Raw genomic sequence first — 16673 nt, forward strand, 5'->3', positions numbered from 1 at the left:
GTATCTCTAGTGGTTTCTTGGCTGTATTCAAAGGATTCTTCTAATTGGAACTTCTTGAGCCTTTCATGACTGGGACATTCCAGGATTTTGATACATTTCCTGTTCCACCACTTTAATTTCAAATGCACATGTCCAAAATATCTAAATGACTATTTTTGTGAACAATGTACTTGTTATAAGACAAACTGTAAAATTTGGCAGAAAAATACGCTCCTTAGATATTTTTAAAAGACTGAATACCTTTGGACCAGCTCAAAACATGGCCGTTTTCTCTTGTCCCACACATTGGGTGACCAACTCCTTTGGCAAATTTAACAATTAAAATAAGCTCTAAATAAATGAACTTCGTCTTGTATATTGTTGATATGCATCTCCTTTAATAATGTGGAAACAACTTCTTTGGTCTATATTGAATTGCATGTTACAGTTTTTATGCTATTAATTTGTGTCCCACAACAAGCACACAACCCTGTTACCATAAGGAATTTTTCTGCCCACATGGCAAGACCAAGAGTAAGTGCTCTAACAATTTTCAAGTTTCAAGTGTTTGTCCAAGTTGTGTGTGTCACTCAGTGAACGCAGCCCTGACTAATAATGAGTCAAAATTTACTTTATACACTTATATAACCATGTTTGTCTTTGATCTTGTATACATAGCTAAATTTTACAGTTAGCATCTGTTCCTGGGGTAAACCACAACTCAGATTTGCAACCCTGTTACTCGCAACCCTGTTACTGTAAGTTACCAAATATATTGCATACCAACTTAAGCATCTAATTAAAAAAAACTGCTTCGATACCTGAGCTTGACTAATCGAATTTTTGATAGTCTATTACCTGTATTTAATAAATATATGACTAAAAATGATCAAATTGAAGATCAAATTTTCAGAAGTGACCACCGCTGAAATGTACCAAAATCCTGGAATGTCCTGACTATATTTTAGAAAACAGTGCACCTGGGAGGTGGCCTTGTACATATGCTTCAATCATGAAGGGATCGTTCAATCTAACAAAGAAATGATTTAATAATTAACAGACTGAAACAGATTGAAATATGACATTAGCATTTGTTCACAGTTAGCTATTCAGGCACTGTTTGGTTCTACTATTCCGAGAATAGAATCCAGTCCACATGGCAGAGAGCTGGTGGCTTACTTGGCGAGCTTCATTTCAATCTGCTGGCGGATCTCTTGTCTCTCCTGGTCGCTGCGTGCGGGGAAGATGTTCCTGTCTTCCAGCTCCTGTTTGCTGGGCCGATTCCGCAGCTTCACCGCCAGCAACTCCTTCCTCATTCGGCGTGGAAGCGTGCCTGTACACACAGAAAGTGAGTCAGGAATCAACTAGAAGAGCACAGCACAGTCTGAGCATCAGGACTCTGAACTGATTTGAGGAATGAAAACCATGAATGAAAATGTATTTTACTAGAAAAAAAAGAAAAAAGAAAAAAAAAATTAGAGTTTTCATAAGGTTTGTTACATTGTATTCACTTGATTAGTGCGCGGACTAACAAACTTTCCTACATCCATCATCATCATCATCATCATCATCTACATGGGCTTTGTCTATGTCCCTATAATATACACTGGTTGTAGAATGGACTGTGTCGAACAGTGGAGTGTTGTCAATTCAGAGATTTGCCTTCCCAGGTGTTGTGTCAATTTTTACCTCCCTGTCAGATGTAACAGACTTCATGGTTTGTGGCATCTGTGGCCCAACTGGTATTTTGGTTCAGACTAGGGGTGTGCATATTGTATTGTACACATTAATATCGGCATCATTTCTGAAGTAAAAAAACTTTACATTGTTATTAAAGCAGTATTCTCTATTCAAACTAGTCTATTTTGTATTTGTTTTGCTATACTGTGAATATTAAAGGGTATGTGTATAATAGTTTTTGTTTGCAATTTATATGTATGCACTTAATATTGTGCACGTTAGTATTTTCTTACATTATTGACTTCTGATATAAGACTTTTGTTTCTACTACATGTTTGAAACTATTACATATCAAACAATACTGTAGCTTGTTGCGGGAGTATGTTCCTGACATTAATAAAAACATTGTTTCTTTGTTTTTTTTTATATTGCCAAAAATATAATTATCACAAAAACACCCTAAAATATTGATTCATATATTTTATGGCCAATTCACCCATCCCCACTTCAGACCAAACTAAAAAGGTAGGTTTGAGGGCACCCTAAGATTGGAAATCTAAAACTTTTTTTCTAAATACCTTTGCTAAATAGTTATATCTGTGGTATCTTTTAGTTTATTACCCATTTTGACTTTTGTTTTTATCTGTAAAAGGACGTTATATTAGGGATGAAAACAAAGCAGAAACGCTACAGTATTGGTTCGGCTAAGAGTACAGATTCATTTCTTATTTTATATCGGAGCCCTCAGCAAAATAAATATAGTGTCAGTGCAGATTTCTGATTAAAATAGCTGTTTTATTTTATTTACTACTGTAACTTCACGGAACTGTCAATTTTATCATGTTGTTTATTAAGAACTTGTCAATATATACCAGAGATGACAGATTCGTTCCAGCTGTCCATGTCGTATATGATTCCTGAGGCATCGGTGAAGCACTGGGACTGTCTGACATTCTCCTTATTCTCCTCTGCCTCTTTCCTGTTCTCCACCTCTCCACTGGGCTCTCGATCCGTACTAAGGAAGAAAAAACATAGAGACTCGTATTTAATCACTATACTATTTATTAATCTGACACTTTACATGTTGCTTCTGGATAAGTGATACCTTTTTAAGGAGTTTTGAGCATATGAGCTCTCAAACTGACTATATTTTGATAAATGAAAGTTATGCATATATTCTAACAAAAGGAAACTTTTTTCAGGTCCTAGTTTAACTCGTATTTACCCATGCATCTTTAGCATACTAAAAGGATATAGATAGAATATAGATTAATTATAGTAAACCAGTTCTGACCCAATTTCTAGAACAAATTGATGAAATTCAAGTAATGTCTGGTGTACTTATTGTTATATTCTAGTTTTATGTTTGCATAATTTGTGTAAAGTTTTGCACTTTACTTTACATTGTCTGTATTGTAATGTCAGAAAAAGCTAGGTTACCTTTTTAATCACAAAAAAAAAAAACATTAATGAGCCGATTAATTTATTTAACAGATTCAGTTATTGTGAATCAATGTCCAATAATGGATCTGGGCTCTTATCAGTTAAAATGTGGGTTACAATTTTAGTGTTTTGACCATAACCAGCCCAAACCAGAACATCAAGCTTATAAAATGTTATAATCTTATCGATAAAGCGTTAATTAATTAATGCATTAATTAAATGTTACTCTACCATCATATAACACTTTATAAGCTAGAAGAGAAATGTGGAATGAAAATCCGGTACCACTTTAAAATAAGACTACCTTTATAAGGGTTTATAAATGGTTTACAATTAGTTTATTAATGGTTACTAATTAGGTTGTAAATGCCTTAAAAATCATTAATAAGCAGTCATAACACATACGTAGAAAGGGCAGAAATATGGATGGATGTGGGTTTACAATTTGGCAAACAACAGGTTATTGTTGCCCTTTTTTACGTAGGAGTTATAAATGATTATTAATGATTTTTAAGGCATTTACAACCTAATTATTAACCATTAATAAACTAATTGTAATGAACCATTTATGTACCCTTTATAAAGGTAGTCTTATTTTAAAGTGGTACCGGAAATTGTTGCTTACCTTTCCTGCCGAAGCTTTGTTGCCAAGGCTCGGTGCAGTTCCTCAATGATACAGCTAGGTGGCAGCGGAGGATGCATGGTACCTATATGTGGTGAGCCTACAGGATTGGAGAAAGGCCCTCTAAGAACCACAGGACTTGGACCCTCAGGGACTCTGGGCACGTCTTTAGGGAGGAATGAGTTTGGCTGAGGCACAGCTGTGACAGCGACTTTAGCAGGATCTGCACAAACAAGCAGTGCTGCAATCAGTTATGTTGTTTCATTCGGTTTCATTTACACACTGGTGCATTATGAAGCTATGATGTGACGGCTGCGATTTAACTGCATTAGCATTTTTATTTGTCAATTATAAAGGATTGTAATAATGTGGAATGAAGTATGAGCTAGAGATTTATCACATTAATTACGATCTAATGGAACTTCATTGTGTGAACAATAACAATCTACCAGCATGAATTAGCAGCTCATTTCTGCACATTCATTTCATGCACCACAGCCTATCCATCTCCTAGCTCTTGTTTTATTATATAATATTCAAACTGAATACAATATTATTTGTCTTCAAAAACAGAGTGTATTGTTGAATCCCAATAGTATCTTTTGGTCAAATTTATTTTGGCACCGAACATCTATTTTTAATATCAACTATATGTTGAACTCTAACATTGGACAGATGTTGATTTTAATATATATATATATATATATATATATATATATATATATATATCAGTTAGACAGACGTTGGGTTCTGTTAGGATTTCATGTTGCATGGGGGTAAACATTAGGACGTTTAATAGACTCATTTTATTGTATTTTCATTTATTTTAAAATGTCTAGTTGTGGTCTCAAGAACGAATGATAGCCCTGTGAGCTGTTTTTTGTAAAACGACTGCTCCAGTGATCCGGTATAAAGCTGCTTTAGTATCTATCTTAATTGTACTTCGCTGGTGGTGTTCCATAGACAAATTCTAACCATTTGTTCCTCAGCTCTGAATTACTGGGCAAAGCTTATAACACTGATGTGTTATTTGCACAAATAACACAGGAACGAACTGCCATGTTGTTTCTAGCACTGTTAGCTCCTATCTGACTGTCTGTGGGTGGTTGCGAGCCAAGGTGGGCGAGACCATGAATACTAATTCACGGGTTGACGGAGTCACGGGTGCTTTTCCTGATTGACTCGTTTTTTTTTTGTCTGTTTTTTTTTACTAGCTACTGCAGACAATGGAGGCTGAGGAACAGATTCATGTGCAGCATGCATATACAACTCAGAGAGACCTATTGTATTATAAGAAAATGTGGATTTTAGTGAAAAGACCCTTAACCCTCCTGTTATGTTCTGGGTCAATTTGACCCGTTTTAAAGTTTGAAGATCTAGAAAAAATAGTTTAAAATATTTTTTCAGTATGAAACTCCTTCTGCTTGCCTTAATTAGTGTAATCAACATATAATATGAAAATGGTTCATCTCACATATTTGCGACCACTCCCTGCAAAAACTAAAACTAAAACAAAATTGCAATGTTATGTTTCAATGTTATATAAAACTATTGTTTTATATGTTGGTCTTTCAAAAGTAATGAAGTAGCGAAACGTTAAAAAAGTTTGAACATGTACTTTTTAATGAAAAATGAGTGAATTATCCTAATTGAACCATTACCTGTTAAAGGCAAGGAACAACATTGCACTAAGTATTGATAGAATAATTAGCAATGGAGTCAGTAATTAAATATTTACACTGCTTGTAAGGAGTTTTTGGGGGTTTTAGACATCTTTTAGATAATTAAACATGAACCAGGTCAAACTGACCCTGGAACACCATTGCTGTTCCTGACAAATGAACATAATAGGAGGGTTAAGAAAAGCTACACACAGCACTGCAAGTCAAGTGCGTAAAGCAAACAAGTGAAGAAGCTCACGTGTGCATGTGCCCCAGAGCTGCATGATTTTAACTGTGCAACGTTTTTCTTTTAACAGAGTTTGATTGGTTAATTTGCTATATTATGATTATCATGCCATAGCTTTATATAAAATAAAAATAGATTTATGCCTACATCACAGACTCTTGGTATTTGGTACAGAACTAAAGTTATGTTTGTTTGCAGTTGTGCATTTTTCTCAGTAATGGGTACAACTTAAAGTAGCTGAATGCATTCAATAGAAGGGGTTTTAGGAAAGATAGGAAGGACATATAGGCCATGTTTCCCAGACAGGGATTAAGCTAGTCTTGGACAACATAACACTCTTAATAAAAGTTCCCCATTGCAAGGAAAGGTTTAAGGCTTAAACCTTGCTTGAGAAACCAGTCAATAGTGTACAATACTACAATGCAATACACAGTGTATTGTACAATACTATTTACTGCATCTAAAACATATATATATTTTTAAAGGCAATTACTGAAGATGTATTTTATACAGATATTTTAACTGTGATTTTACAGTGCACTAAATCAGTTCCAACAGAATCATAATCAAAACCTTCTGTAAATCCATAATAATTCCAAAGTGAATCAACGCACCTTCCTCAGGGCTAAGCTGAGGGATGCCGTGGTTGCTTGGAGGAGACTGTCTCTGAGGGCTTTCATCTTCCTCTCTCTCTTCTGCATCACTGTCCTCTCCTTCAGAATTGTCTTCTGGAGCAACCTCTTCCTCCTCCTCTTCGTCACTTCTGTTAGGCTCATCTGATGCTTCACCGTCTTCTACAGTATCAGAAACTAAAGAGAAGTGTTTTAAAATGTAGTTAACAAAAGTCTTAAATGTGAAAAACAAAGCATCTCTGTTGCCACCTATTGGTTAAAGTGCATTGTAAAAAGAAAGCCCTCTACACAAATTTCAATTACTTTATCTAATGTTTTTTAATGTTTATAAATGTATCATACATAATATGTAACCCAGCTTTATTATGTGCTACAAAAATACCAGTAAACATACAGTTTTTCCATTCATCACACAAGATTAACTTTAAATACTGAATCCTGCTTCTTGATGCACAATTCTGTCTCAATCTATCACTTAATAAAAAACAAGGCTTGTGATGGAAAACCACTCTGAACCTAACAATGTAATTTATGTATGTTATATCTCAGCAACAGCACGTTACAAATGATAGACCACACTTACTACTGAGGGCGTATGATAAATGACAGTGACAAAGTGGTCAGTCAGTGGATGCACAAGATACAGTATATGTATCTAATAACCTGGATAATTACTGAAGATGCATCACTGATGCAATAAGGGTCTATGTGTTAATCTCACTAATGGCCCTCACCAGTCGGAAGGTGGTCATGGTCTGAGCTGAGGTACTCCATACTGCTTATGCTCATAATGGGTCCCTGTGGGCCAGGCAGCCGCAGATCCGCATCCGACACACCCTGAATGGGAGACCCAGGATCTGGAGAGTGAAGGCCACAGGCCAGAGCCACATCTGGACAAACAGAATGAACATGGTCATGCTTTCAGCTTTACATTAGATACACTATTTAGAGCACTACTACACAGACAGAAACTGTAGGTAAAGGAGAGTGCTGTAAAAGCTAACAAGTGGTAAAATTAAATGCAGGCATTTTATGTAAAGGTGCTTTTGATGCTAGGTGCATAATAGCAATGTGTCAGACAATGTCTAGAGAGTCACCCCCAAAACTAATTTGTATTATAAATATAAGTATTTTTAATGACTGAATTATGCCACAAAATTTTCACCTTGCTAAAGCATTAAATGTAGACTACAGATGAGATGCAATTAGTTTTGTATTAACATTATAAAGCTTCTTTGGTATTACTAACATTTTTGTGACTGTTACAACTAAGTCTTCTCTTTAGCTACCTCTCTATGTTTACATTACCAGGCTGAAGGGACTCAAATATGATTTTTTTGCTCAATGTGGCTCAGATCTGGTTTTTTTTTTTACATTTTGCATTTTTTTTTTGTGTGAACGTGCCAAATCAGATTTAAGTCACTTTCTTATGTGGTCCTAAATCAAATATGTATCAGATCCATGGGCATGCGACATAAATGTGAACGGTCAAATCAGAATTTATGTATTTTTTTTCTTTTACGCATGTGCTACATGCTTCTCTCTCGTACCCACACATCTCTTGGAGCAGCTGTCCAGCTATAGCTGCAAAAAAAAAAACAGCAAAAGCAAACCGCCTGCATTTTTTTCTCCAGATCAACCTGAGCATTTACTTTAGATGAGATGTTTGCTCTCCACTCCAGCAAAAGATGCTCCACATATGAGCTGCTAACATATCCTTTTACTTTTGTAAAGCTACGAGTCGTCTCTTAAATATGACTTTTTTGTTGTTGGTGAAGAAGGCGACATTTATTCTCGTATCAATGTACACATGTAAGGAGTTTTAGGGACAGATTCGTTCACATTACGCACAGATACAGGTCACTTACATTTGTGAATGTGAACCATCAAGAACCAAAAAATCAATGTGCAATGTGGCTTGTAATGTAAACTTAGCCTTTGTCTCTATATCAATTTACCCTACAATAAGGCTGATTAGCACTCCATTATTTGAAAGGGAAATAAAGGCTACAATCACATTAGTTCCAATAATCAATTCAGATTTTCTGCTCTGATTCTAAAATGTAAATGAAAGTGTATCTGTCTGTAATGTGAACAAGTCTGTCCATGAAATGCATACACAAGCACATTAATATGTTTAAGCACATCACCTCTGTTGATTCAGACTCTGATTCAGAATTTGACTCCTTTTAAAGAATGATTATAGTTTATTGTAAATTAACACTTAATATTAATAGTTTACCACAAACAGAAACAAAATAAATCACAAACATAATCTGTTGTGTCTATTCTGCTGCATGGTGCATACACGTGTGAAAGGCAGTCGGATTCTGGTAGGGAGTCCGAATTTTGCCCAACACTGATGATATCTGATGCCGACAGCAAACATATTTGTTATGTTGCATGCCCAAAACTGATTTGACACGTTTACACAGCACTGAGAAAACAGATCTGTGTCACATTAAGGCAAAGCATTGGATCTGGGTCACTTCAGTCTGGTATAGAGAATTTAGCCTTTCCATTATTTTCTTTCCATTATATTTAGACGTGTCTCAGAAACGTTGAAACATTGAATCCAAGTGTACAACTATAATGATAAGTCAACTTTTATTCAATATGTTGAGTGCTAAATTATTGTGTTTCTACTACAAAAATAATTCAAAATTCAAAATGGAAAAAGCAATAGCAAAACACTACATGGTATAACAGATAATGTGCAAATTACAATTCAACAGTAAAAGGACAGTCCCAGTATTTATGGCCATGCAGAAGTCCAGAACAAACTCCCCCAGCTGTCTGGTTCCTCACCTGTGGAGCTTTGCTTCAGCTTCTCGTTTTTCTTTTTCCTCCATTTCCACGGCCGGAACAGACGCCCTAGTGTGGCCAGTTTGCTGTGGCGGCGGATGGGAGGGGTGTGCACCCCACTCACCAGACAGCTGGAGCGCAGCACCCTCTGCTGCTCCATCATATCTACAACACACACACACAAAAAAGAGCATAGGAATATCAGTGCATACAGCTATAGACTGTACAATTATGTTCACTGAGTTTTGGTGTTACGCAACAGCTGATTGAGCCAAGTGCTTTAATTGTAGTCAGTTCCAAAACACAGACCTTGAGTGAACATCACAGTCCAGTGAAATCAACTGCATTTGTTTTGTGATTTTTAACAAATACCAGCAGAAGAGTGGGCGTGGCAGCAGGGTCTCATATGAGTGTACAAGATTCAAGCGAAAGCTTCAGCATTCATATTCATGATAAAGAGTGAAACCTTTATTTTCCAGATGTGTCATCAGTCCTCGCACAGCTTCTAAAGCTAAGCCAGCTTTTTTTTTTTTTTTCATTTAAATATGAAAGCGTCATCAACCATGTTACGCAACAGTGTTATAATGAGCTATATCCATATTAGCTAAGCCAGCCCTATCAGTGCTGCCAGGAGGGCAGCCGGGGTGGGCTTATGACAAGTTCGTACCAGAGCTTACTTCATTGAGTAGACTGAAAAAAAAGGCATAAATGACTAGCTTTGCTCTCGTCTCTCTGAGCGTGTGTGAGTCAGTGATAGTGGAGGGGAGGGGAGCACTAAGCAGAGGCGGCTGGCCCATTCTGAACACGGACGTATGTGAAAAGCTGTGGTGACGTAAAGGAAGGTGGATGGACAAAAGTGTTGGGACACTTGCTCATTTATTGTTTCTTCTAAAATGAAAAATTGTAAAATGAGTTTATTCTGCTTGTGTAGAAGGCCCTTTTTGCCATATTTTTTTTTTTTTTTTGCATTGCTGTGAGGATTTCATTGCATTCAGTCACATTAGCTTTAGTGAAGTCAGGATGTTGGAAGATTAGCACCCCACCTCATCCCACTATCATTCCAGGGCTCCACAGCCCAATGCTGGGAGGTTTTCTACCAATCTAGCCCATGCCTAACACTATGTTAACCTGTTTCTGAGCTTCATATTCTATTGGCAGTCTTTCTCTACAGTGATGAGACAATATGTGTGTGTGCATGAATGCATTCATTAAAAGGGGTGTACAAAAATATTTGGACAGACTTTAAAGACAGACAGACAGATCACACACGTGCACAATCAGATGCACGTGACAGACAGACAGACAGACAGACAGATAGATATTATAGGACAGATGGGTACTGTATATGTCTCTTTCCTGTCAGTCACACACAAGCATGCACAATCAGACAGACAGACAGACAGATAGATAGATAGATAGATAGATAGATAGATAGATAGATAGATAGATAGATAGATAGATAGATAGATAGATAGATAGATATTATAGGACTGATGGGTACTGTATATGTCTCTTTCCTTTCAGTCACACACAAGCATGCACAATCAGACAGACAGACAGACAGACAGACAGACAGACAGATAGATAGATAGATAGATAGATAGATAGATAGATAGATAGATATTATAGGATTGATGGGTACTGTATATGTCTCTTTCCTGTCAGTCACACACAAGCATGCACAGACAGACAGACAAATAGATATTATAGGACTGATGGGTACTGTATATGTCTCTTTTCTGTCAGTCACACACAAGCATGAACAATCAGACAGACAGATAGACAGACAGATAGATAGATAGATAGATAGATAGATAGATAGATAGATAGATAGATAGATAGATAGATAGATAGATAGATAGATAGATAGATATTATAGGACTTCTGGGTACTGTATATTTCTCTTTCCTGTCAGTCACACATGCGCGCGCAGTGTTACTGAAATAGCGCTGAGTGGGCTGGGGGGGTCTGGGTGGGCTGGGGGGCTCTCAGTTCACCGCGGCGGGACCGAGCGTGTCTGAGAGCCGCAGCGCCAAACCGGAACCGGGTCAGACCCCGAACCCGCAACGAGCCGCGAGCACAGCACCGCACTGCACAGCGCCGCTGCCGTTTCCATGACTACCGCTGCTCCAGCTGCGCGCGGAGGCGGGGCGGGGCCTGTCTGCGGAGCACGGAGACTGTTGCTATACGGAAGTGCTCACAGAAGATCCCCAGTAGCCAATCAGCGAGCAGCTATTCATAATATATATAATCAAGCATGGCAGCTTTTAATAGGAGAGGGAGAGAGATACAGAGGGAGAGAGGGAGAGAGAAAGACGGTGTGAGTGTGTGTGTGTGTGTGTGTGGGGGGGGGGGGGTGAGTGAGAGAGAGAGAAAGATGAGGGAGAGAGAGATGGGGGAGAGGGAAAGAGGAAAAGAGGGTAAGAGTAAGAGGGAGCGCTAGAGAGAGTGGGTGAGAGAGCCAGAGGAGGGGCAAGAGAAAAAAGGGGGGTAAGAGAGAGAAGGAAAGAGGGTGAGTGAGTGAGAGATAGAGAGAAAGGTGGGGAGAGAGGGGAAGAGAGACAGAGTGGGGCGGAGGAGAGATGAGCTGATGCTGCATTGTCTTCTGATGTCATTTCCAACACAGGTGAATCTGTCAGTGTGTCTGAGGTCCCATGTTACAGATTCAAACCACTCTAGGCCACACTGAAGACCATAATTTAGACCAGCATGTACACCAGTCTGTAGGCCAGACTTTAGACCAGGCTGTGTACCAGTTTGTAGGCCAGTCTGTAGGCCAGGTTGTTGAACAGGCTGTCCAAAATGCTGTAGGCCAGACTGTGGAAAAGGCTGTAGACAAGACTGTAATCCAGGCTGTAGACCAGGCTCTAGGCCAGTTTGAAGAACAGGCTGTAGACCAGGCTGTACACCAGTCTGTAGGCCAGAGTGTAGACCAGGCTGTAGTCAAGGCTGTAAACCATTGAGTAGACCAGGCTGTAGGCCAGGCTGTAATCCAGGCTGTAGAACTGGATGTAGACCAGTCTGTAAACCAGTCTGTAGACAAGGCTGTATGCCAGTCTGGAGACCAGGCTATAATCCAAGTTGTAGACAAGACTGTAGGTCAGTCTGTAGTCTGTTGGCCAGGTTTCAGTTTTACAAATCTCCAGCAGGTCCAGCACACATGATATGTTGACCTGACTGCAGTAATGCTCTTTTGTTTTGCTCTGGAGAAACAAGAGGCAGCCGGCTCCAGCGTGGAGCTCCGTCGGGATCTGTTCAGTGAAAATCCATGGGAGAGCAGCTATTCATGAAGGCAGTGACAAAGAGCAGAGCAGGGCGGTTTAAATCACACACAGCCAGTCAGCACATACAATGCCAAAACACCAGAGAGAGAGAGAGAGAGAGAGAGAGAGAGAGAGATTCTACCCTGCCAAGCCATTAAAATACCTGCCAAAGGGGTTGTCAGGTCTATACATTAACAGCATAAATGTATGAAGAACAGTGCTGTACCTGAATGTCTGGAATGTATGCTCTTATTGTTGCTCAATGCAATAAAATCCTCATGGTAATGCCCAAAGTATAGTAGAAAGCTGTGCCTATACAGTAGGGACATTTACTCAAACAAAAGCTAAATAAATTATTTTATTATACCCTGGATTTTAGAAGAATTTGGTCTATATAGTATATCTAACGCATAATGTTATAGCAGGCCTGATGGCATTATCAGGTCTACTACCATAAAATATATGCATTTGATTTATTTTTCAGCATTTGTAACTTTGTAATGGTAATCCATGTATATGTAATACCAAATTAATCCCAGTATCAGCTTCAGTAACAGCAGTAATACACATATAAAATGGATATATATCAGGAGGGCAAATTGGCACATTGTCAACCCTAACAATTAGTGTGTTAAAAATAGTGCACCACTACCATAAGTGTGTTCATTAATGTAATAAGTAAAATATAGTAGTGTGTGGTTTGGGACACAGCCATGGAGTTGTCCTGAGAGCAAGCTGTGGTTAGAAAAAACTCACCCTGGTCATTGAAAGTGTGGGAGTTTTTTTTTTTTAAGTTTTGGACAAAGACCCAACAATGTAGTGCTCTGTTAGCTTTGCAAAGTGCAAGATTGGCTTTAAAGAGACAAAAGTTTGAACATCAAGCAATACGGGCTGGCCGGTACTACAGTAAGCATACTATGCATCGTCTGCATTACCTATAAACCACCCTTTATTACAGCAGTATAAATGATATGTAAGCACACCTTAAGCACAATTGTTAAGGTAGTTGTTTCATTAACTGAGTAATAAAAAAATAATCACTAGGAAAATCGTTAAAAGAATTAACATGAGGTGCAGCCCAATATATCAGTGTTGGCCTTCAATACCCACATCAGCACATCTCTTAAAAATAACAGAGCAAAGACTAACTACAGACACCTAGAAATGTGACACAGATGTATGATTTCAAATATGGCACTTCTAAGGTATTAAACGACCATATAATCAGATGATTCTCACGCACAAAGGGAGTATTAACCTTCAATTTAAGAAGCCACAGCCACCCTGACTTGCGCTTCGTAAGACGTTCACTTCTGCTTCCAGAGAATATGAGTTCTGTCGCTGCATAAAAGCAGCAGTCCCCGGCATCAGCTATCAGAGACGCTTCTGGAGAAGGATGTGAGGCATAAAAAGTCTGCAAGATTAAAAACTAGGCTAATAGACCCAGACATCAGAGCAAAGAGAGAGAGCCTGGGAGAGACGCTGCATCCGCTTTAATACGGTGTGTGTTTTCCGCTTATAGCCGTGTCAGCAAATCTGCATCCCAAAAATGCTGCTTGGCGTGGGCTGCTCATTCATCACAACACATTTCTGACAACGTTCAGCTATGATCTGCGAAGAAGTGGAGCGGATAGCAAAGAATGCAGCTCTTAAAATAATACGCTTGTGGTCAATTACATGTGTAGACATGACTAAATGGCTTATGAATTGCTCTTTTCATTCTGCTGCTATTTTGCTTTTAACAGATCAATAAAACATTTTCTTTGCAGCATGCTCTCTCTCTCTCTCTCTCTCTCTCTTGGGTTGTCTCCGGTTAGTCATACTTACAGAAATCACAAACTGCACAGTGAACAGCATGTCTGAATAAGTGAGTGATTAGGAAATGTTGATTAAAATTAACATTTTAATGAAGCAGAAATGATCGACATTTTACATGCTGAAAAAAATATTTAAATTAAAATCTAATGAAAAGTTAGGGTGTGTTTTTACAACTAACTTGTTTGGTCATGCCCCAGACCAAGGGACTAACAAAGGACTCCCCCAATCAAGATGAGGCAGCTACTTTCACTTGCGCAACAACCATTAGCAACCACCAAATTTATATATTAGCTTATTATTGTAGCATGCTCAGCTAACTTGTGTGGTGGATGACACAGTCTTGTTTTTTTTTCAGTGGTGTCAATCGGTAAAAAAATGTAACCGGATTAATCATAACAAAATTCTGTGATTAACTGCGATTAATCGCATTTGTTTTTCCTTCAGACACAATTTTTTATAGTGGATATTTAAAAGTAAATAAAAGAATGAATGTCAGAAATGTAAAATGCAATTATATGTATATTAGTAGTGTCAATTAAATTAACAGTATATACTTGTATGTTTGTGGGGAGATCAAATCATCGTAGGGTTCTGGGATAAAGAATGCATGATAAATTGGATTGTAAATGTCTCAGCTTGGTTTTGAGGATTTTTGAATTTGAACTTAATTTGCTGAGAATACAAATCTAAGGGACGACCATATAAATGGCCTGGGGGAAATATGTAACAGTCACCAGTATTTAGTAATGTATACACTGTCCCTTTAACAGATTCTTAAGTTAAATTTACAGAGTGTGTATTAGTGCTGCATTAGCTCATGTATGAATTAATGAATAAGATAGTGGAATACTGCCAGAGCGAGTCAGAGTGTCCTACCTCCGGCCCTAAAGCTCACTATTTGGCAGAGAAATGAGCAAGAAAAAGAGAGCGGGAGAGATGGAGAGAGACAGAAAGACAGAGAGAGAGAGAAAACTATCTATCCAGCTCACTATTTGGTGCAAAAACAAGAGAGTGAGAGAGGGAGAAAGAAACAGAGAAAGAGAAAAATGGAGAGAGAGAAACCAAACAAAGCTCTTTAACCGGGTCGGAGCTGGAGGTCTGAACCAGAGTGTTACTGCCGGACACTGTAAGAGCCCGCAGTTCAATCATTCGGCAAGAAAACAGATCAGTGCGTTGGGCGGGGCAGACAATGGCAGAAGTAGGGGTCAAACTTGGTGTCTTAATTAACTTGCGTTACAAAAATTGTAATGCATTACTGTGCTCGTTAATACAACAGCCCTAGTTTTTATGTACAGTGTGTTTCGGCTTGTCATATGGTTCTCTGTGTACATCAAAATGTGGTCTGAGGTAAATAGATTACAGTGCATATCCTGTTCACACTATATTGTCACTTTAATGTTACAGGTGGATGGGACCATGTTTAGTACGATGAGTACTTATATAGTACCCAAGAATGTTTCAGAATAAACAATACACAAGCCTACTTGGCAAACCAGTACTCCAGTCCCTTCAGATACTCCACAAACAGTTTTAGTATCTCTGCTTTAGTAAAACAAAAATGGTTCTTCTACAGCATCACACAAAGAACCCTTTGTCTGTAGATCATATCAAGTGCGATGTCCGCCTACACTGTTCAGATACCAAAGTGAACCTGTACACTGAGCCGCACCTGCATTTTCAGACGCAAGGCTCAACAGTCATTAGAGATCCCACATAAATGGTAATGGATTTGGTATTGGCTGGCCATCCATCCTTTGATGCCTAATTAATCTATGCCTTCGTTCCGCAAGAGCATGCCATGCAAACAGGCAGACAGCAAGGCCCATTTATCCGGCATCGCTAAGTAAATGCTGAGAGGCTGTTATTGTAATGTCACCCCAGAGATGAAAGGGTGAGATGGAGAATATTACTCAATTCATCAGCGACTGAGCGGCTGAAGATGTGGTCTCGGCTCGCCGGCTGTTACATTACATGACATTTTTGGGGTGTGCTCAAACCAAAGGGCCTATAGGGATACGCTGCTAGAGGTTCCTGAGCCACTTACGTGTCTGATCACGATAATGCCGATAACGCTTCACTACAGTTGCAGGCTACCAGCGAGGGTTAACGTCTGACTGGAGCTGTAACAGCAGCTCCCCAGGTGACCTGCGCTGTTTTGACCACCATGCCTGCGTATGAGATAAGGACTGGCAAGACAGCAGTCTCTTTGTCTGAGCGACCTGTCTGCCTGAGCCCACCCGTCTAAAAATACAGCAACAAAAGGACAGATTCCAACCGAATTACTGAAAAGGAAAAAAGAACTGCAGCCAGCACTGCCAAGTAATTTCCAGGTGTGAGCATGAGCTGAAGGGTATTCAGAAAAATCTCAGTCAGGGTCCCAATTATAAACTAACCCCCAACAATACAGAACCTGATCCGCCCTAATAAAACATGCTGTTCTGACTACTAAACGACCTCCAGTGACGTTCTGGAGAACAGCGTACACATGGCAGAATCTACTGGTTTTGGGAACATATCTGTTTA

The 16673-nt window shown here is 38.8% G+C and overlaps 1 protein-coding gene across 3 annotated transcripts in view; it reads right to left on the reverse strand.

Annotated features, from left to right (window-relative positions):
- Positions 1-16673, reverse strand: part of phactr3a (phosphatase and actin regulator 3a) — a 71619-nt gene that overhangs the window by 20836 nt on the left and 34110 nt on the right. For 2 of the 3 annotated variants that reach the window (XM_049486343.1, XM_049486342.1), the window contains exons 2-7: positions 9073-9234; positions 6999-7154; positions 6247-6441; positions 3728-3947; positions 2532-2674; positions 1159-1312 (exon numbers count right to left, since the gene is read on the reverse strand). In XM_049486343.1, the coding sequence (XP_049342300.1) occupies positions 1159-1312; positions 2532-2674; positions 3728-3947; positions 6247-6441; positions 6999-7154; positions 9073-9234 (1030 nt within the window). Of the gene's footprint in view, positions 1-1158; positions 1313-2531; positions 2675-3727; positions 3948-6246; positions 6442-6998; positions 7155-9072; positions 9235-10961; positions 11098-16673 lie in introns of those variants that run through there. The other variant, XM_049486344.1, reaches the window with a different exon arrangement.

The sequence above is a fragment of the Astyanax mexicanus genome, chromosome 13, assembly GCF_023375975.1.
Source record: "Astyanax mexicanus isolate ESR-SI-001 chromosome 13, AstMex3_surface, whole genome shotgun sequence".
Classification (NCBI taxonomy): Eukaryota; Metazoa; Chordata; class Actinopteri; order Characiformes; family Acestrorhamphidae; genus Astyanax; species Astyanax mexicanus.